Source organism: Acartia tonsa, chromosome 11 (assembly GCF_053477335.1).
Source record: "Acartia tonsa isolate MP-2025a chromosome 11, ASM5347733v1, whole genome shotgun sequence".
Taxonomy (NCBI): Eukaryota; Metazoa; Arthropoda; class Copepoda; order Calanoida; family Acartiidae; genus Acartia; species Acartia tonsa.
In genome coordinates, this window is record NC_137270.1 from 2,572,561 (window position 1) to 2,596,480 (window position 23,920).

The 23,920-nt window shown below is 30.9% G+C and overlaps 2 protein-coding genes and 1 long non-coding RNA gene across 3 annotated transcripts in view; 2 read left to right on the plus strand and 1 right to left on the minus strand.

Moving 5' to 3' along the window:
- LOC145332672 (uncharacterized) overlaps positions 1 to 1,414 on the plus strand; it is a 51,939-nt gene extending 50,525 nt beyond the window's left edge. The window contains exon 14 of the mRNA XM_080177679.1: positions 1,195 to 1,414. The gene's annotated coding sequence lies outside the window, so the exon portion shown is untranslated. The remainder of the gene's footprint in view (positions 1 to 1,194) is intronic.
- A 2,537-nt stretch (positions 1,415 to 3,951) lies between these two features.
- The window catches only part of LOC145332443 (uncharacterized), a 36,579-nt gene continuing 16,610 nt past the window's right edge, over positions 3,952 to 23,920 (plus strand). Inside the window, exon 1 of the mRNA XM_080177435.1 lies at positions 3,952 to 3,984. Within this exon, the coding sequence (XP_080033561.1) occupies positions 3,967 to 3,984 (18 nt within the window). The 5' untranslated portion in view covers positions 3,952 to 3,966. The remainder of the gene's footprint in view (positions 3,985 to 23,920) is intronic.
- Positions 11,851 to 13,014, minus strand: LOC145332006 (uncharacterized). Its single transcript, XR_013883998.1, has 3 exons — positions 12,854 to 13,014; positions 12,456 to 12,525; positions 11,851 to 11,977 (listed from the first exon to the last, which is right to left on the minus strand). It is a non-coding gene; the product is annotated as an uncharacterized LOC145332006 (long non-coding RNA).

A 23,920-nucleotide genomic window follows, 5' to 3' on the forward strand; every position in this document is an offset into this window, starting at 1 on the left:
AAACTCCACTAAAAGCTAAGCTATGACCAAATTTAGCGCGCGACAGCACGCCACAGTTTTTTTTTAATCTTACCATGACCCACTTTCACCCTTCTCTTTAAAAATGGTGAGATTAATATAAACACTTTTTGAGCACCTCCCCTCTCCCACCCACCCCCCCCCCCTCCCTTTTTTTTTCTTTCCCACTATTGATGCCCCATACACAGCTATGCTGTGACAAGTTCTCAAAACATAAAAATCAGATTCCGGAGGAATCGAACATTACACATTTAGGGATACTCTCCCACTACCTCAAAATACCAAAATCAGATTCCGTAGGAATCGCATATGAACTATATTTTATTTTATTTTGTACATTAGTGGATTATTATATCCATTCTCAAGAAATAAAAATCAGATTCCGTAGGAATCGAAACCAATCATTACACCTTGTTCACTTAGGTACCTAAATACGTTATATAGGTACGGTTTATTATCTATGGACACATCATTGGAGTATCTTATCTTATCTTATTTTATTTTTGGATTGGACCAGCATTGTCGCGATATTTATCGTTATCCTGTAATTATTGGTGTGGAGATGTCCTTATACACGGACAAAACTCCACTCTGTAATGAGAATAATTTGTTACAAAGGAAACTGTCTATGTAGAGCTGAAAAAGGATCACAACGGGAATAGCGACTTCTTTTGAAGGTTTTGGTTCCTTAATTGTTCCGAATTTATGCTTGGAGAAGTGGCAACTGATAGTAGGAGGATGTCTGAAATACACAGCAAGATATTGTATTTTATTATCATTATTGTTAAGATTATTTATTTGCACATATAACATTGTATCGGCTTGGCAAGCGTCAAAGTACACCAGTGGCTCCACAACCCTTAAAGGGTTATGCCAACTATCTGGTACAATGTTGCATGGAATTTTTCTTGTAAAATGTCATCTTTATTCTATTCGAACTGGCCTGGTAACTAGGTGGAGACGAAGTTCGGTCAATTCCATGCTAGGTACTTAATAATAGTTATTATGTAAATTGTTCTCAAACCTGCATCAAACATAACAAACCAGAACAATCAAACCAATCAAAGCATAGTAACCTAATGTATGATATATATCTAATAAAATATGTTGTACCTTTGAGGAAAATAAATCTTATCTTATCTTATCTTATCTAGTAATTATTTTTTTTATTTTCAGTTCAGAATTACTTGTATTGGATGACTTGATCCTTTTACCTACCTGCTTCAATTTTATTTTAAAGTAACTATTTTTTGTGTAAATAAATGATTATTAAAAAATATTGGTTTTTAATATATGAATATTCAAAATATTTATTGTTATTTTTATATTTAATTTTCTTATTATGATTCTTTCAATAGTGGCACACATATATGTAAAAAAACAAATACTTTTGCAAGACGATTTTTTTATTTCCCATGGTGGTTAAGTTTTGTGGGATGTTTTTCTTGTAGAGACAAGGGGGAGATGTTTGATTCCCCATACCCCTCTGTTATATAGACTAAAACCTCTATTGGACAAAATCGGGATCTACTGCAGTTCATGGTAAAATATTGCTGGTAACGAATGCTTCCTGGTTGCTATTACAAGATTCCTGGATCCAGCAGCACTCATATTCCAATAAATTCTAGGTTCCTGTTAGCTGGCAACCAGCAAATTTTGCAAGTTACCAGCAATAAAGAAAGATTGCTGGCCAACGGGACTTTTTACCTCATACCCCTTTTTTACAATATCTTAGGGGGGAAAAACCAGTGTTTAAAAGGCATAGTAACTTCTAATACTGTGCAACTAGTTTCAATTACTTGTACACCTTTTCTGGATTCTTAATAGGTGAGGGAGGAGGAGATTGGGGAGGGAGATCTTTACCTTTACATTTAACTGTTTTTATCTTAATATCCCTTTTCGCGCTTAAAATTTGATTAGAATCCCAATGAAATCACAACCAATCCCATCTCTTTATTTTTATAATAAATTGAAAAAATTGGTGGAGAGATACTCGTTATTATAAGATATTAGTAAATTGAATATTTTTTTTGTCTGATAAAATAGGGTTTTTAATTGGTGGATATTTAAGTCAGGATAAAGTAACCTCTTGTCAAAAAAGCTATTTGTTTACCCATTTTTAAATTTAAAACGCACAATTATGTTCTGAATCTCTTATACTTTTGGCGGGTGTTATAAATTCAAATTCTCTACCCTTCTTTTTATGCTCTGTAAACTCAAAATAAAAGCTTCACAAGGTCCTATGGTGGTTTTAGGCCATTGTTTATGCTATTTTCTGCCCCCTTCCTACCAATTTAAAAACGGAGCTTCATGATGCTACGGGTGCAATCGCTATAGTCTACAATATAAAGTAGCAAAGGATTTCAATTTAAAGCAAAATATTTAGGAAAAGTAAATTACAATTGCATAATGAGTTTCATACTTATTTATAAGTAACAGAATGTCCGACTGTATGTGTGCACAGAGGGATCTTGCTAACCGATAAACTGAAAAAGTATAATAATAATTTTTTCTAGTGGCAATTTATCTTGGGAGGATAGTGGATAATATCCTCAAATTAACCAAAATAAAAACCTTCCCAGGACCATTCGCTTAAAGTTTTTCCTGACTACTTTTATATTGTTACTTTTTATGTATATGAAAACGTGGCATGTATTATTAACTGTTGATAAAAATCAGAAATAAGGAATATTTGTCTCACACCGCCTCCTGCCCCCCCTGCCCCCTATCTAATTCATTATTTACATTTGATCAGTTTAAGGTTTTTATTATTTTAATTTATTGTGAATTTATTGTAGAACGGAGCAATATTTATAGCTTTTCTTAACTAATTAGCTTAATTTAATTTGGTAGGAAGCTACTCAATAATTATAAATATGAAAATGATTGAAAATATGTATAATTTAAACTTATTTCCTCCCTAAAAACTCTAGCCGTCTATATTTAATAGGAGATGAATAAATCATGAAAACTTGAATAACTAGGAATCGATCTAACACCCAACCAATAAGCAAATCTTAATAAAACTTGATAGAAATATATAGATTGTAGAAGTAGATTTAGCAATTAAAATTTATGTACAAACCTTAATTAAACTTCGTGAAAATTTGTAAATCTGAACTTTCAGTTGTCTATCTTGCATAGGAGCAGAGAAAATCATGTTTCCCCCATAGTGTTAGGTACTGACTGACGGACTGAAGGACATATAAAGTGAATTATAGAATAGCTTTGCTTCTAATCTGGGCCGCAAGTTCATGTTAGATAGTGGTTTCTTTTAAACAATAATAATAAAAAGACTAAATTATGTAAATAATCTGGGATCTTAAGGGAAAAGATAATGAATGATAAATTGATATACATCTCCAATCACCAAAACAAAATTACCCCATCTGATTGTTATTGGTTAGTTTGGACACTGATAGTAGGGGAACTAACTAATCAAAAATCAAAAAAAGTGTCAAAAGTTTTAAAGACAATAAATAAGATATGATCATGAATAATAGTTATATATCTTTGGGTACTACACTGTAATTTATAGTCCAACATCTGCTCCCTTCCTTTAAAAAATAAATACACACATACACACACAAACACACACACCTAAATAAATACTCCAAACTAGACACACACAAAGCAGCTTATATAAAAAATGATGTCATACAATACAAATGACCAATTTTAAGCCAGCATACATTTTCCATTGGTCAATATTAATGTATACTTGCCATTTGTATTGTATGACGTCATTTTTTTTATTAAGCACTATAAGCTGCTTCCACACAAACACACACACAATATAAGCCCCGCCCAAATTCTTTAACACGGAACAACAAAGTAGGATGAAATTTTAGTGAATTACATTTTTGTTAAACTTTGTGAATTACAAAAGTAAGAATAGAAAAAGTGAAAGTATTGATATTCAAGTTCAGTTCTTTTGCGGCCGTGACCATGAAAACACTTAGCTTTGTAAGTATATATAGTTGTTTCGACTCTAGATCTAGTGTGGGAGATCAGAAAATAGCCTAAAACCAACCCATGATATGTATAAAACTTTACTTAAAAATACAACTCATTCAAACTAGAGTTTTTTTATAGATATTTTGATCTAGACAATAACCCAAGCTTACTACTTTATGTTAGAGGCTGGTATATTATTATATCAATGCAGTGAAAATGATATATTTTATGTACATATATAGCTCATAATATATATATTATATATATATACAAGCGGCTACACTATTTTATTATTCTTTTTTCTTGGGGGGGGGAATTTTTTCTAGGGGCGATTTCTCTTGGGAGGGTGGTGGTACCCTCCCCCAAAATAGTTGTAAACCTTCCCGGCACCTATGAGAAGCTACCCTGTTAAGGAGAACCCAATCAGTTCAGCGTTTATAATCACACAGACACACAGACAAATAAGAAAACGGACATCCTGTTACTTTATTTTAGGGATAAATTTTGTTTAAGAAAAAACCTCAATTTAAGATCATAACATTAATCCTTGTTTTGTTTGTCCCTTGAGGCAAATTAAACTAGATTTAATCCTATCATTTTTCTATATTTGTTCAAAACTGTCTATGATACAATGAAATAATAGTTATTTTTGTATAATTTTATAGACAGCTTTCTGTGGATATTAAAATAAAAAAATTATAAGATAACAAACCAGTTTTGTCAGTCCTTAGGGGCCTAAAACAAGTATTAATTTTATGATTTTTTAAAAATATTCGTGGAAAATTGTCTGTAATTCAATGCTATACATGATTTTTCTGTAAGTCTGAGAATCGGTTGAAATCCACCGGATATTGGTTGGTTTCGAAGCCAGAATGGAAATAACTGTTACAAATGCAGTAAAACTATTGTGTTGTTATATTAGTAATATAAATCTGTAATCATTGTATTGTTGTGTCAACCTTGACCTTGAGATATTTAACTTCCCATATCCTATCCTTATAATAAAGTAAAAGGATGTCTGTTTGTCTGTGTGTTTGTCAGTCTTACTAACCACTGAACTGATCGGGTTCTCCTTAAAGGGTAGCTTCTCATAGGTCCCAAGAAGGCTTATAACTATTTTTTGGGAGGGTACCACTACCCTCTCAAGAGAAATCACCCATAGAAAAAAAAAAAAAAAAAAAAAATAAAAATTGGGGTTTTGGGGGGTTCTGTAGATATACCACACTTTTCTGGGATCTTGCCAGATCAAGTATCAACTGTGGGGAATACCAAAGGATGACTCCATGCAAAATTTTGGCCGGATCCGGCCAAAACCGGCCGGGATTTTTATAAAAAAACGTTTTTTTCCGGTTTTTAGGGGGTATCTGTAAATCAAGCCCCCTCCTGGGTATGCCCCAATGATGATTTTTGCTTTAAGGTCTGATCTGAATTCCTCTACACTGGATATGACCCCTAGAGTTGAAAAAATGGTTAAAATCCGGTCTTTTGACCGGTTTCCGGCCATTTCCGGCCCCCCCAAAAAATTTTAAAAATCAAAATTTCATCTAAAATTTAAAAAAATATGCTTTAGATTACATTTTTCATTAATAATTTTTCAAAAAACAAAAACCTTAGGTAATGAAGATAATTTTAGCAACTTAAAATGTGAAAAAAGGTTGAAAATTGACAAACTTGTGTCAATTTGAAAAATGTTGGTAAATCCTAAAAATTTGACGGATTTATACATACGTTAGAATTTAGGTTGACTATGGTCTTTAAGACACGCCATATCCAACAAAATTGCAATGAGAGGGTCTAAATGTTTTTCTGAACCAAAATTCGACATACCCTGGCGGTTCCAGGGATATATCATTAAGGCCGTACAGCTGGCCAGAAAGCTTTTAACAGGTGGCCGACTAAAAGCCGGATTTGATAGTTATCAACCGTAAAAAGTAGCGATTTTCGTTTTTTTGGCCAAAACTCATGCAGGGAGTTGTTTTTTGGGATTGACACACAAAAGCAAGTTTGTACAACTTTTTGGGGCGGACTTTTCTTTACTTATGCATTATCTGCCACGGGTGAACCGTTTGGCCGATACGCGCCGCCAAAAGCACGATTTTTGACGATTTTTCAAAAAATCTATGTGTTTTGCCCCTTTAGGGGATGATGGAGTCGATTTAGCGACTTAGGACACTTCTTCATTAATGTTCAACTTTTTGAGGCGGACATTTCTTTACTTATGTATCATTCACCTCTGGCGGACCGTTTGGCCGTTATTCGTCGCCGAAATCGCGATTTTCGGCGATTTTGCCGTTCGCGAGGTTTTAACGACCATTTTTGAGGGGAAGGAGTCATCCAATCAAGATAGCTCTGAAATACTTTTCATTTGCGAATTAAATTGGCTACATTTCGTGTGAAGTAAATTTTTTTGTGCGTCCAACCGTTTTTGTTCCAGTTGAAATTTTAAAAATAGGAAAACAACTACTAATTACACCAACCTCATGAAATGTATTTACCCCCCACAAGAAACAAGTTTGGGTGAAATAATTTTTTAAGCTGCAGGCTCCAAATTATCTTTTTTTTGATTATAACACTATAATTGTGAATTATATTATCTTACCATATTTATGCATAATAATTATGATTATCTTATTATTATTATTCAGTTATAGTATTATAAGTATTAATTATCAAATATAACCTATTACAAATCAATCAATAAATTATATTACATAACCTATTTTAAATCTATGTATAATAACTCATATTAATTATCATTATCTTTTTATTACTTATAATTTATGATTTTATAATTAATAATCATATAAAATATCCTATTACTAATTGATCAATACTTATTCATATTGTTATAATTTTTTTTATAATGTAGTAACTATTACCATTTCTAAATTACTTTATTTGATTATCAATTGAACTACCTAACCTAATACATATCTTATAGTAATTTTTATTACTTTTTAGTTTATAAATAATTGCTAGAGATGAATAATAAGTATTCAGATTTACAAAGTAATAATCATTAGAGATTAATCAGATAATTAAAAGATAAATAAAAAATTACCAAGTAGTAAATATCAGTGATTGAAATGTGGAATTAATTATGATGTACTAACAATTAGTGTTTAATTAGTTTTAAAATTACAAGAAAAAAATGATTATAATTAAAAAGTAATAATTTTTAAATTTCAACTGGAACAAAAACCGTTGGATGCACAAAAAAATTTACTTCACACGAAATGTAGCCAATTTAATTTGCAAATGAAAAGTATTTCAGAGTTATATTAATTAGATGACTCCTTCCCCTCAAAAATGGTCGTTAAAACCTCGCGAACGGCAAAATCGCCGAAAATCGCGATTTTGGCAGCAAATAACCGCCAAACGGTTCACCTGTGGCGGATAATGTGTAAGTAAAGAAATGTCCGCCCCAAAAAGTTGTACAAACTTGCTTTTGTATGTCAATCCCAAAAAACAACTCCTTGCATGAGTTTTGGCCAAAAAAACGAAAATCGCTACTTTTTACGGTTGATAACTATCAAATCCGGCTTTTAGTCGGCCACCTGTTTAAAGCTTTCTGGCCAGCCGTACGGCCTTAATGATATATCCCTGGAACCGCCAGGGTATGTCGAATTTTAGTTCAGAAAAACATTTAGACCTTCTCATTGCAATTTTATTGGATATGGCGTGTCTTAAAGACCATAGTCAACCTAAATTCTGAAATGTATGTATAAATCCGTCAAATTTTTAGGATTTACCAACATTTTTCAAATTGACATAAGTTTGTCAATTTTCAACCTTTTTTCACATTTTAAGTTGCTAAAATTATCTTCATTACCTAAGGTTTTTGTTTTTTGAAAAATTATTAATGAAAAATGTAATTTTAAGCATATTTTTTAAATTTTAGATGAAATTTTGATTTTTAAAATTTTTTTTTTGGGCCGGAAAAGGCCGGAAACCGGTTAAAAGACCGGATTTTAACCATTTTTTCAACTCTAGGGGTCATATCCAGTGTTGAGGAATTCAGATCAGACCTTAAAGCAAAAATCATCATTGGGGCGTACCCAGGAGGGGGCTTGATTTACAGATACCCCCTAAAAACCGGAAAAAAAACGGTTTTTTATAAAAATCCCGGCCGGTTTTGGCCGGATCCGGCCCAAATTTTGCATGGAGTCATCCTTTGGTATTCCCCACAGTTGATACTTGATCTGGCAAGATCCCAGAAAAGTGTGGTATATCTAGGGTTCTGGTAATACCCCCCTCCCCAATTTCTTTTCCTTTTATAAAAATCTTAAATCAAAAATTTGGTTTTGTAATCAACTACCCCCTTCTCAAGTGCCCCTAGAGGCCTCTAGAGGCGTAGCCGCTAGTTCTAATACATAAATCAATATAGTTTTTTTTCACTAAAGACTATGATTTAAATATATAATAAAATGATTGGGGTCTTCATTTGAAAGAATATTGAGATTTAAGCCTTGTGATGGTTTTAGGGCATTTTTCTACCCCCTCCCTAACCTATCATAAACAGAGCTCCTAGATGTTATGGGTAAAGCTGCTAATGCAATTATATATATATTATATATTAATCTACATATAATATAGTGATTTAAAAGAATAATATATCACTTATTAGTAAATTAAACTAAAAACAAAAAGGAGGGAGGGGGGGGGTGACCTTTAGAAGGGTCTAATATAAAAAAAAAATCTTAGTTAGATGGTTGAATTTACTTTAGATAAATTGCTCATTTTTACTAACTAATGCAAATAATTGACTTTGTCTTTTGCTGTAAAAGAGTTACTCCAATTGCTGTACATATAATAATTATTTAGCTATGAAAATATATGATTTACTCAATTTAGGTTTGTTTGATTGTGTTTGTTGGAGGCAGCTTATCCTGCAATAGTTTTTTTTATCCATCTCATTATGATGGTAAGATTTGTTTTTATTAGATTTTGAAGAATATGCCTTAACTCTGCAAGCTACTAGTAACTGATGGCTTCCCTCAAAGAGCCTAGTGTAGCCCTTATTTTTAATTGATTTTTTTTAAATGTGAGATTCAATGATACCTATGCATTTATAGGGAAATTAAACAGCTATGTAGTTAAATTAAGTTTAGTGATATTTCCAGGTAATTATATATCATATTCTAAACATACATTATCTAATTGTACTTTATTAGAATCAAAATATCATGGAAAAGAAGAGAATATGACATTAGATAATAAGAATATAAGTAAACCTGGTGAGTTATATTTCCATTTTTGTGATTGTAAAGTTTTACTTATTTTAATATATCTTCTCTTTGCTCCAAGTAATGATGAGAGAAGTGCCAACCAATCTATTATTGTAGTCTGTAGTTTTAATTTAACCTTAAAGCACCCATCCCCCCACCCCCATCATATTTCCGCAACTGAAGAGATTTAAACACAGACTTAAAGGCAGAGATATTCATTATAAAACTTTCCACAACTTTTTGTATTCAACTGTCTGTTAAAGTGTTCATGAAGCAAGTGATACATTTGATACAAAAATTTGATACATAGTTACTAAGTTATTTAGAATCATGACCAAAATTTTGCTAAATTTGATATAAAAAGTGCCCTAAAACTCCTATTTTTAAATTTGCTACAGTATAACTAAAATTTATTGACACAATTCTGTGCTAAACAAACCTTTAGATTTGTTGGTATTTCTCTTAACACAGATGAAGTTAATAAAAGTTAGTGGATGTATCATTTATTAAATAATACATAGTTATCCAATTAAAAATATTTTGATTGTGTAATTGTAAAACAATAAAATATGTATAGTCTAAATATTTTTTACAGTTCTTTATTGATATTACAATTATAAATGATGACAATAGGAGCTCCTTTAAATCCACAAACAATAAAATATGTATAGTCTAAATATCAGTTTTTCATTGATTTTATAATTACCAAAGACCATTAGAGCCCCATTAAATCCACAAGCAATCAATTGGGCTATGAGGTGAAAGAGCATGCATTGATGTTCCCATTTGGCCATCATGAGTAGGTAGATTAGTAATTATACAATTCATTCATACCATTTCTTTTATTGTGTTAGTAGTCTGATTTATTTTACATTCCTACAGTTACGTTAAAAAGCATCATTCATCACTACTCTGGTCTGATCATACATAAATGTTCTGCTATTAAATTACCCAAGGATTGAGAAGATGATTCTATATATGTACCACTAAAAGGGACCCTTCAACATTGCCTATTAATCCTCTCAAACATGATACTATCTTGTAAAGAAATACTTTTACAATTGCTATTTTTATTTTATAGTGGGCTCTACTTGTCTATTCTATGATGATTTGGGGGTGACTCCAAATAGGGGAAGGCAGTTCAATATTTACAGTACAAAGGTTTATTTAGTACAGCCTTCCCTTGTTCAAAGGCAGCCCCAAAACATGATAGACTATACAAATAGAGCCCAGTATAAAATAAAATAGCTATTGAAAAACTAATAATTTTGTAAAATTGGACATTGATACAGAAAAAATTTTAGTTAGAAAATATACTTATTGCAATGCCACATAAATATAACTTATAGGAAATAATGCCTTTCCTGTATCAATGTTCTATTTAACATATTTATTATTATGACAATAAAAATTTGTTAAGTTCTACATAATTTACTCAGATGAGGTAATTTTTGTACTGCCTTACCCTTTTTAAAGGGACCCCCAAATCATCATACATATATAAATAATCTTTGATGAAGGAAAAATATTTCATTCCCCCTGCCCTTTTTTTGTATAGTCTATGATGTTTTGGGGCTGCCTTTCAACAAGGGAAGGCTGTACAAAATAAACCTTTGTACTGTAAATATTGAACTGCCTTCCCCTATTTGGAGTCACCCCCAAATCATCATAGAATAGACAATAAGCTTTATAAGTTTTCTAAAATTTTCCGATTTCTTTATGGTTAGGGTCAAAAACATAATCAACATAGGTATCTAACAACCTCTATGAAGAGTTTTAAGCCCTAATTTCAATATCGGCAAGCGGAAATGGCTCCAAAAATACCCTAGGAAATGTGAAAAATTAAGAAATTCAGTACATTTTAGATTTTATTAATATATGATTAGATTTAAACAATCAATGTTAAAAGAATATTAAACTGTCATTCAAAACAATATTTCATGCCAAATGTCATTCAACAATTAAATAAATTATATTTTCTTTTATCACAAAAACAATTTTCAGGTGATCTTTATTAATAGAAAAAGTCCATCTAACCGTCAATTTTATTACCTTTAAATAAAAATGAATTTTTCAGCAAATTTTAGTCTAAAAAATAACAAGCTTTTTTGTATGTAGCAAAGAATCTTTCCAACAGCTGAACCAATATGGTTCTCCTTAACAGTTAAGCTTCTTATATGTCCCGGGAAGGTTTTAACTATTTTGTGGTAGGTTAACTCAACCCTCCTAATACAAATTTAACCCTCCCCCCCCCAATAAGAAAAAAAAATACTTTTCTTTTTAAATCTGAAAATAAAAATGGGAGTGAGGGTCAACCCCCCCCCCCCCCCACCCCACTCATGTTTCCCTAGAGGCCTCTAGGGGCGTAGCCGCTAGTATTTACGTAAATTAATAAGAATGGTGCTGAGAGAGAGAGAGAGATTGGTAGGTAGGCGAAGCTTTTTAATAATTAGAGTCAGTCCGTCTGAATGTCTGTCCATCACGGTTGGTAAAATCCGTATAGACTTACAAGTTAATGTTCTATTAATTATGTTCCGACACCTCTACAAGAGTTATTGTTCGTTTGTCTTTATTTCTAATTTTAGAGCTGTGTCACTTTGATCATTGTCACTTAACTATTTTCTTTTTTAATTAACCTCTTTAGTTATTTTTTTCTTTATAATAGATACACCCCTCTTAGTTTCTTTAATGTCCACAGTTCCGAAGCACAGATCACTAGGGGGACCATTTGGATGTAAGATCTTCTTCATGTATTCAGTATCAAAACTTGGAATCTAAAAAGTAAAACTATTAAAATTTTCCATAGAATTTAGGTATGCAATCGGTTTCTTTAATAAAGTACAGTCTTAAACTAGTATTGAAATTATTATATTGCATTGTTTTGCATAATTTCTTTGACATTGACATATAAATTTATGCAAAACCTCAATGATGACACACAAAATTAACCCCTCTGTAAATAACTATAAGTAGTTGAAACGTTTGGACACTATACTTAAAGACAAAACAATCAAAATTTTATAAAAGTTAAAAATAACGAATGTGAAAACGTTATTATAAAACTTTGGGGACTAGTGTAATAAACAGCAAATGTCCTCTCCCCCCTGACTGGAAATAGTTTTTTTTATTAGATGCTAATTCTCTGCAATGCTTGTTTGAGAAAGGTTCAAGGATAGGGAATAGTTAAACTTAAAGCAACTTTTTTCGCACAAGATTTAACTTTTTAAAAAGTTTATTAACTAATTTTCTAACCTTACTGTCGGCTGGACAATTGCATGCAACATGAGAGTGTTGTTCAGCTGGACACTTAGCTGTTGGCTTACTGAAATATAAAAAATATTCATTTTATTATCAAATTAATCCTTGTTTTAATTAACAAACTTATGATTTAAATAGGTAAGTAATAGAATATTAAGAGAGTAATTATTTGTTGCATAGTAATATAGACAACTTTCCAAGGAAATACAGTGGATATTAATTGGTCTCGAAGCTAATAGCTATATTGGAATAGTTATTTTTTACATTGTAACTTTTAAATTTGTAGAAAACTAAAAACAATAGATGCTAGACATAATTTTTTAGTATAGCTTAAAACCGGATATTAATCAGTTTTGAAGCGATACTAGAATAATGTTTTTAATTTTTCCTACCTCCAAATTATCTCTGGGAGACCACAAGAACATGTAGTTACATTAAACACTCGTATTAGTTGGGCATCGCAGCTGCAATCTTTTTTTTGTTGCTTTCTTAAATCGGCAGCATTTCACATCACTTAAGAAATTACATAAAGAAAGAACAATGTTTTTTTTTTCAGATTTTAGTGGTAGATTATTGTGTACTTTACTCCATTTTTCCATAATATCGGGGATAACATAAGTTTTAACAATATTACGTTCATTCAAATTTGGATTTTGATAATAGTTTGAAAGTTTCAAAATTTCACTAAACGTAGGAGGCCTAGTATTCTTTAATTTTTCACCAATTGGGTTATATTTGGAACACTTATCTCGAGTTTTCATTTTCACTATTTTATATAAAGATAATTAACATTTATTTGTTTGTTTTAAATGTTTATAATTCACAATAATGGATTGTTTTGCTTCCGTTGTTTGGTGCTGATTTCAATGTTGTTGTTTTTCTCTGTCTTTGTCTGCTAGCGTTAGCGCGTTTCAACCAATCAGAAAGCGCCAATTGTATGTAGAATTGTATGTGCCAATAAGAAGTCATAAGGATAATATAAATGTCGTCTTTGGTAAAAAAAAAAATAATGGAAGATATTTTTCAAATTTTGTCTTTTCATTTGCATTTCCGGGCCTGTAAAAGGTCAAAAATAAAAAACCTAAAAATACAAACATTTTTTTTTATTATCTTGATTATGTTTTTCACCCTAACCCTTTGAAACTTAAAAACTTATATATCTTAATAGACAAGTAGAGCCCACTATAAAATAAAAATAGCAATTGTAAAAGTATTTCTTTACAAGATAGTATCATGTTTGAGAGCATTAATAGGCAATGTTGAAGGGTCCCTTTTAGTGGTACATATATATAATCATCTTCTCAATCCTTGGGTAATTTAATAGCAAAACATTTATGTATAATCAGACCAGAGAAGTGATGAATGATGCTTTCTAAAGTAACTGTATGAATGTAAAAAAATCAAACTACTATCACAATAAAAGAAATGGCTCTAGAAATATTTTTCAAACTTATTTATTCCTTTTAATCTAAACATCTACAGGGTGCGCCACATATCTAGGGACTTTTTCTAAATTGTAAACAAATGAACATAAAATCGTCAATTTTAAAGATTTTATTAAATTTTAAAAACTGGGGAGCAAATTAGGTATATGACTATTAGATCATTGAATAAAATTGCCGCCAGCACCAATCACCGCCTCTACCCGCCTCCTCAACCGCCGGCAGGCCAAGGTCAGAATGTAACTGTCCAAGCTGGCAAAGTTCTCCTTGATAGTGGCGATGAGGGAGGTCTTTATGGTATGGGTACGTCTATTGGTGCATGCTTCAAAGTAGCCCAAGGTCCAAAAGTCCATTGAATTAAGATTGGGCTGCTGGGAGGCCCCATCTCCTTAGGAATGTGAGTAACCGCAGGATCCAAATTCACCCAACTTTCAAGCTACCATTTGACACGGAGGTTCTTATTTGGACCACAGTTGAGCTAGAACGACGTTCTATACCTTTTTGGAAATGGCAGGAAGATTCATCTAGGGTTGTCAGCGCAATTCATAGTCTAAAATGAGTTTTAAGTTCCATATGGGTCTCTGACGTTGAGAAACGAGAAATTTTCACGATTTTACACGATTTTTGACATCTCTTAATCTGCCACGTTTCACTTTGCCGGAGTACTAAAGCCAAGCCATTTTAGATAAAGAGCTGTAGTCTTTTCTAATGTCTTACTTATGTATCTAACAGTATCCACAGCAATTTACATAACTCTAGCTCATCTACAGATGGGCTGAGGTCTTATTTAGTGGGCCCTAGTTGAGAATCCAGATTTTACCACCGGAGCACTTCGAATCTGCCTTGTTGAACATAAGCGCGGCCAGCTCGGAGTACAAGCCCATCTTCGCCCAAAGATTTTTTTGTGCTAAAAGGTCATTACCTAAGCTTTATATAGTGGGGTCAAACGTCCTGATTGGTCAAGTAGTTTTGACGCTATGGACGTTTTAAAAAAGTCCCTAGATATGTGGCACACCCTGTATATATATATATATAAATAATCTTTGATGAGGGGAAAATATTTCATTCCCTCTGCCCTTTTTGTGTACACTTGTAGACCCTCACACAATACCAAATAGTAATTAGATTTCCAATTCCCCATAAAATGATGATTATATGGAAACCCACAAGAAGGCATTTTTGCCTTTAAAAGCAATAGGTGGCATGAAGATTTAAAAGGGCACTTTTTTACATGATTTGTTTCTTCTGATTTTAGAGTGCCTCATGCTTTTTTCCATACTGAAGCCTTTTATTTGCATTGAGAAGAGGTATGAATGAATTGTATAATTACTAATCTACCTACTTATGATAGCCAAATGGGAACATCAATGCATGCTCTTTCACCTCATAGCCCAATTGATTGCTTGTGGATTTAATGGGGCTCTAATGGTCTTCTTTGGTAATTATAAAATCAATGAAAACTGTTAAAAATATTTAGACTATACATATTTTATTGTTTGTGGATTTAAAGGAGCTCCTATTGTCATCATTTATAATTGTAATATCAATAAAGAACTGTAAAAAATATTTAGACTATACATATTTTATTGTTTCACAATTACACAATCAAAATATTTTTAATTTGATAACTATGTATTATTTAATAAATGATACATCCACTACCAGTTTCCTCCTGTTCTAAGGGTCATTTTATTGAGGCACTTTGGCACAACATTGATAACAAAAATTATACTGAATACAACTGTGCATTACTAATAATACATCTCTCTAAAACCATTTTAGTGCACCTAAAGTTGTGTTTCCATATTACATTATTCCTCACTAGTTCTGATTGCCTGTCATGTTAGTTGCACTAAAATAAGCTGAAAAATATCTTTTTAGACATTTGGTCCAACATTTTTAAACCTTAATTGCAACTTTTTCAGTTGTCAATAAGCAAATTTGATAATAACTGCATAATAAGCAGTAATTTATCTCTTAATTTACAAGTATTAATTTTATTAACTCCATCTGTGTTAAGAGAAATGCAAACAAATCTAAATGTTTGTTTAGCACAGAATTGTGTCAATGAATTTTAGTTATACTGTAGCGAATTTACAAATAGGAGTTTTAAGGCACTTTCTATATCAAATTTAGCAAAATTTTTGTCATAATTCTGATTAACTAAGTAATTCCAAATATATATCAAATTTTTAAAACTTGCTTTGCGATCACTTTAACTTCTTCTTCTAAATTCTTGTCTGTTTTTCAAAATTCTATGATTAATAGCTTACATTCTACTTGTTTTAAGTAGTTATTATTTAAAAAGTATATGTGTTTTTAAATTTAGAATATGAGAATATGGGATTAGATTATGAGGATAGACGTGGCTTAGATTATGAGGATCAACCTGGTTTAGATTATTGGGATCAATCTGGTGAGTTAAATTCCTATTTTTGTAATTCTAAAGTATAAATTTATTTCAATATATTTTTCTCCTTGCCCTTAGGAATGACTTAAAAACACTAATTTTTATAGTTTATTGACAGTTGTACAATTTATAGACATTTTTTGAGATTTTCTCAGGCTAGGAATGAGATATTTTGAAATAGACAAAAGTTCCTGATTCTGCTCCACATGGCTTTTCCTGGGAGCACCATGAAGCCATAGTTCTGATGCAATGAATTTTTGACCTGCCTTAAAATTTCTAAGTGCTTGTACTGTTGCAATTTTTGCATTACAGAAAAAATATTTTGCATGGGTCATTTTTTGGCATTATTCAACCATATTTTTGCTTGGGGCCAAAATTAAAAAAAATTATTATCCGGGACACTGTTATGTATATATACTTTTTTAGAGATAATACATGCTGCTTGTTTTGGAGATAATGGAAATGAATCAACTAGACTTGTTAAAAAGTTACTGGATGCTGGTGCCAATATAGAAGAAAGACATTTGGGACCTAAAGGTAAATTCAGCATATTTTGTTGCTCTCTCATTATCAAGCTTAGCAAGTTTAGCAAGCAATTAAAATTCAATAGTTAACACAAGCCTAAAGCAAATACCATTTAAAAAAAAACATTCAAAGGAATTTTATTAAACTATTCCTGTTTCTGCAATAATACCAAAATGCAATACATAACTTTTACTATTTTTAATAAGAATATATGAATTACAGTAATAAAAATCTGAAAATATTTTGCCAAAAATACATACAATGTAAATTTGCTGGATGTGTTAGTTCTACAAAACTGTTGATACATTTTAGTTTATATTACTCATACTTGAATGAATATTCAAAATATTCTGGCAATGTGTGCAATCACATGGCAAAACTAGAAATTTCTCTACTTCTTGGACCAAGAAGGTTGAAATTACAAATATTACCCTGTGATCATTATAATGACAGAATAATTTAAAATGTATCCCTGTACATGCAATATTACAAAAATCAAATACATATTACATAATTATGTCATATGTTAAACTAATATGTATGAATTAATGTGTTATGATTTTATACATAGTATCATGCATAATTCTGAGATAATTTTTATTTAACAAATATTTTCTATTAAAACAAAATATAATTACAAAAATATGACTTCAGTTGAACCATTTTCCTCCCACGAGTGGCTCTAATTTGGGGCATTTCATCACCATACATGAAAGGGCAATTTTTAATTTAGTATTTCTTTTTAACTAAAACTTGTCTACTTTAAATTTTTATTTGATTTGATATTGTTCATAGAAATATTTTTTCAGAAGATGGTGGTTTTTGTGATGAACCTTTCATATTTAACCGAACAAGTCTGCTGTGTGCAACTAGTGCTGAAAATAAAGAATTAATCAACCTTCTTCTACAACATGGAGCAGATGTCAATGCTATGGATGAAAGCGGTTAGTAAAATGCTATTTACTGCAGAAACAAAACTTGATACTTATATAACAGTGTAAGTTTTGTCTATCCATCAAGATCTTATAAAAGGCTGTATTAATTATTTTATAATTTTCATGGAATATGAGTTGGGTTTGTTTAACCCACACTGTCATTTAAACTATTTTGAAGCATTTTTGAAAGGATTATCAAAAATATACTCTGACTCCTGTAGAATTATACTGCAGATTTATAACCCACATTAATTTATATTAGGATTTTAAATTTTAATATCTTATATTGGTTAAGTGTGAGTGTCCCTGCTGTAGTCTCAATGGGTTTGTAATCACCAGCTTGGTAGACAGACAGACTATAACCACGCATTGTAGGTCAGCTTTGCTGATCTACCTATAACAATAACTAATGGTGATTCCAGTTTGATGTTTATTTGGAAAGGGCAACTTAAATACTGATAGTTTACAACAGTATATAATAACACATGGATTAAGTATATACATATAAATAAGAATTATATATTAAAGTGGTTGTCATACAAGGCTTAATCAGGGAGGGAGCAGCAGATGTATAACTAATCCCTTAACCCTTAACAGTCGGGCTCCTTGCCACACCTTAATCGGTCAGGGGGAGGGGCAAAATAAAATAAAAATTTTAATGTATAATGTAAGAATAAGTCAATTACAAATAAATACATTATAAACTACAAAATATATATAGTAATTTTAATATGTATAAATCTAGGAAGGACCAGTCTTATGTTGGCATCAGGTTATTCTTTGGCAAAATATGATGTAAGGGCACCAGAGTTTGATAAAACAGCTATAGACATAGTGAAGATTCTTTTACAACATGGAGCTATTGTCAACACTAGGGATGTACTAGGTAAGTTACATACTATTATTGTCACATTATTTATATATCAATCCCTTTATATATATATTTTTATACATTTACATCTGTGTATATATATAATTCCTATAACTGTACTATACACAATAAAATATATTTAGGAAGTACCAGTCTTATGTGGGCAGCACAGATACATGGATACACAGATATAGTTAGGATTCTTTTAGAACATGGTGCTGATGTCAATACTAAGAATGAACATGGTAGGCTATAATAATTATTGTCACAATATCTATCTATCCTCCCATCTATATATCTGTAAACATTTATCTCTGTGTATTTAAATGCACTCTAAACAATAAAATATACTTTAAGTCTAATATATCATGGAGAGACTAGTCTTATGAAGGCAGCACAGTGGGATAACCCAAATACAGTCAGGATTCTTTTAGAACATTCATAAATTTATCCCTGTGTATATAATTCCTATAAATGCACTCTGAACAATAAAATATATATTTTAAAGCCATTTATTTTTATCTATGATATACCTGTCTAAAATATGCAGAACGTGTAGGTTACACAGATACAGATACATTTAGGATAGAATATGTCTATATCCAGGAAAGACCAGTCTTATGCTGGCAGCACAGTTTCGTAACACAAATACAGAACATATGCATTATATTGGTACAGTGGTTAGCAAGGTCCTTAAAGTGGCTGTGAATTTGCAAATAACGTTATATATATAGGTAGATAACTAACAATTGAAGATAAATCTTTAAAAATATTGCCCACAAAAATGAAAAATATTTAATTAGATGAAAAACAATTTTCAAATTTTCTAAACAGAACGATACCGCGCTTATCATTATTATGAAAACTGAATAATAAATGCATTAAATACGAACAATTGCAGTGCATTTATAGGGAATTGTATTCAAAATAGATAAAGCATTGTGTATTTTTTTAAATGTCATTTAAAAGTAACACAACATGATTATCATTTTAATGATAAAAAAAGCAAAAAAGAAAATTAGCCGAAGTTCGAAAAGTAAAATGTTTTTTACCGGCACGACATTTTATTACCTCTCTTTCTATCTATCTGTCTCTCTAACCATCTCTCTCTCTCTCTCTCTCTCTTCTTCTCTCTCTCTCTCTCTCTCTCTCTCTCTCTATCTATCTATCTATCTCTATCTATCTCTCTCTCTCTCTCTCTCTCTCTCTCTCTCTCTCTCTCTCTCTCTCTCTCTCTCTCTCTCTCTCTCTCTCCTTCTCTCTCTCTACCTAACTCTACCTAGGTTAGTTTTAAATTAAATATTATTTAATGTATAAAAAGATTATCATTCTAATCTTGTAATTTTATATTTAATTTTATTTAATTCACTAGCAACTTTTTTAATAAAAATAAAATAGCCTAAAACCTTCGCTACAGACAAAAAAAGCTTACCACTTTATAAAATAGGATATTGTTAAATCTTTTTATTAAAAACTCGACATTCTTTCTATTCTGTATTCAGGGAGGAAATGGATATTTAGCTGTTTATTACATTAGTTCCCAAAGTTAATGACATTTTATTCATTGAATAAATAACTCTGGGGACTTTTATTTAATTTTTATTGGTTGGTTCATTACTTTGTGTGTCCAAATGTTTAAACCACTAAATATAGTTTAAAAAAAGTGTAATTTTGTGTATATTATCCTTTTGGATATCCATTAATTTATCGGCCATTGTCTTATGCCTCTAATTCCCTGGTTTTTATGTAGCAAGTGGGTTCGTGGGTGGGGCGTTAAGTGTGTGTGTGTGTTATACTACGATAGTGTGTGTGTGCGTGTGTGTGGCAAGATAGGTAAGGTATGTGTGTGTGTGTGCGTGTGTGTGTGTGTGTGTGACAAATTACAATAACTTTTCATTGGAACAAAAAAAATAATGTTTGTTTTTATGGAAAAACTTTAATAAAATGATTGAATTTTTTGCTGAAGTATATAGCAAATATAATACATTTTTACTTTTTAAACAATTTAATTCTTAAATATCATTCTTTCTATAGATTTAAACACTTTTTCTATTGTCTTTATACCAGCTCAAGCATACCGAAATTCGGTTCATAATTTTTTAAAATAAACCAAACTTTTTCATTACATTTTAAAGAAAGTTTGAAGACAAATATTATTAGAGATGTATTATAAAAATATTTCCTAAGTATTGTTTTTTTTGTTTTTATCTGTGAGCGAAAAAATAGCTTATTATTTCATAATTTAATTCTTGCACAGATTTTAACATTATTTTCATGTGGAAATACTCTTTGCATTTTAAACTGATTTTTTTCTAACTTAGTTGAACTTTTAAGGCATTATACTTTGAAAATTACTTTAAAAATACGAAAAGGTAAACGAAAATGCATTTTGAAAAATTAAATTCGCGATCACTTTTAGTACACACAGACCCTACCTATTATAAAGATATCCATCCATCTCTATATTCTATACATTTATCTTTTTGTATATATGAATATAATGTAAACAACAAAATATGTATTATAGATTCAATATAACAATATCTAGGAATGACCAGTCTTATGAAGGCAGCAGAGTATGATATCACAGATACAGTTAGGATTCTTTTAGAACATGGAGCTGATGTCAACACTAAGGATAATAATGGTAAGTTTCATAAATTTATCTCTGTGTAATTCCTATAAATGCGCCCTGAGCAATAAAATATATATTTTAATATATTTTAAAGCCATGATTTCCTTATTTATGATATACCTGTCTAAAATATGCATAACGTGTAGGTTACACAGATACAGATACATTAGGATAGAATATGTCTATATCCAGGAAAGACCAGTCTTATGCTGGCAGCGCAGTTTGGTAACACAGATACAGAACATATGCAACCATAATGGTTCAGTGGTTAGCAAGGTACTTCAGTACACACAGACCCACAGAGATTCTTTTACTTATTATAAGGATATCCATCCATCTGTATATTCCATACATTTATCTCTGTGTATATATGAATATAATGCAAACAACAAAATATTTTTTATTAATTCAGTATTTCAATATCTAGGAATGACCAGTCTTTCAGTTGAATGCAGAATGAATGCGTTTAATACAGTTTCTAACCTAGATACAGTTAGGATTCTTTTAGAACATGGAGCTGATGTCAACACTAAGGATAAAGATGGTAAGCTTCATACATCTATAATTGTAAATATAATTCCTATAAATGCACTCTCAACAGTAAAATATATTTTAAAGCCATTATATCTTTATCATTTGGTAACATAGATACAGAACATATGCAACCATATTGGTTCAGTGGTTAGCAAGGTCCTTTAGTACACACAGACCCACAGAGATTCTTTTACTTATTATAAAGATATCCATCCATCTGTATATTCCATACATTTATCTCTGTGTATATATGAATATAATCTAAACAACAAAATATGTATTATAAATTCAATATGTCTATATCTAGGACAGACCAGTCTTATGTGGGCAGCAAAGTGGAGTAACAAATATAAAGTTAGATTTCTCTTAGAACATGGAGCTGACGTCAATGCTCAGGACAACCAGGGTAAGCTACATGTTATTATTGTCACAATGTATTTATCCATCTATCTGTATACATTTATTCCTGTGTTTATATTCCTGTACACTAAATAACAAAATATCTATTTTAAATTCAATATATGTATATCTAGGACTCACCAGTCTTATGCTGGCAGCACAGTTTTATTATGAAGGCACAGTTGATGATAACACAGATACAATTGGAATTCTTTTAGAACATGGAGCTAACGTCAATGCTAAGGATAAACAGGGTAAGCTACATACTATTATTGTCACAATGTCTATTTATTCATATATCTCTATACATTAATTTCTGTGTATATAACTCCTATAACTGGTCTCTGAACAACAAAATATGTATTATAAATTCAACATAACTATATCTAGGAAGAACATGTCTTATGTGGGCAGCAAAAGAGGGTAACACAGATACAGTTAGGATTCTTTTAGAACATGGAGCTGATATCAACACTAAGGATAACAGTGGTAAGCTGAATAAATTTCTCTGTGTGTATATAATTCCTATAAATGTATTCTAAACAATAAAATATACTTTAAAGTCATTATATTTATATATAGGACTGACCAGTCCAAAGAAGATAAAGTATAGAATAGAATCCAGGTAGAAGATTCTGCCTGGCTAGCCTAAAATAAAATTGGAACTTTTGAAAGCCCTAAATGGCTACAAGGCTTGTAGTAAAATCACATGATTTCAGATATTATCGAGAAATGATATGAAAAATAAATGCCTTTTTTAATAGTATACTAAAAGCCATACAGCCAATCGTCCAGCCATATTTATCCTATTCACAATGAATTAAAACCTTATAGTATGAGCAAAACTTTAAACAAAAATTCATTTCAACATGAATTTAGTAAAAAAAATGACTTTGAAAAAAATTTGGTTAATAAATAATGATCACGGCATTTGTATTAGGGTTGCGCATGAATTTGTTTACAAAAAATCCTTAGCAGCTGATTTTTAATTCTTTCTAGGTCTGAGAGTAAAAGAATTATATATTTTTAAGTATTTTAATTTCAATTATTATCATAAATTATTTTATTAATTGTTGAGTTATACGCAAGTTACGTTTACATTTCGTAATCAAGTGATTACACAAGTTGCGTCATAAAGTACATAGTGGTGAAATGTAAACAATATTAGATAAACATAAATTTAATTTCTATGCAGTAGAGACATAAAGTTAGAGGAAAAATCTAATACTTTTCGATATATTTTCATTAAAAAGATATTGTTTCAGTTTTGTCCCAACTTGACATGTGTACCATTCAAGTCTCATATTATGTTTTTATTGCGCAAGCGCAACTTTTCTTCAATATTCCCTAAAATATTTGAGGTTTTCATTTCTATTCCTCCTTATTCTATGGACCAGTCTTATGTATGCAGCACAGAAGGGTTACACAGATATAGTTAGGATACTCTGTGTGTATATGAATATAACCTAAACAACAAAATATGTATTATAAATCAAATATATCTATATCAGGCGAAACCAGCCTCATGAAGGCAGCAGGATTTGCTACAGTGAAGATTCTTTTGGAACATGGAGCTGACATCAATGCTAAGGATGAACAGGGTAAGCTTCATACTATTATTTTTACAATATCTATCCATCCATCTATATATCTGTATTCATTCATATATCAAATTATATATTATAGATCCAATATGTCTATATATAGG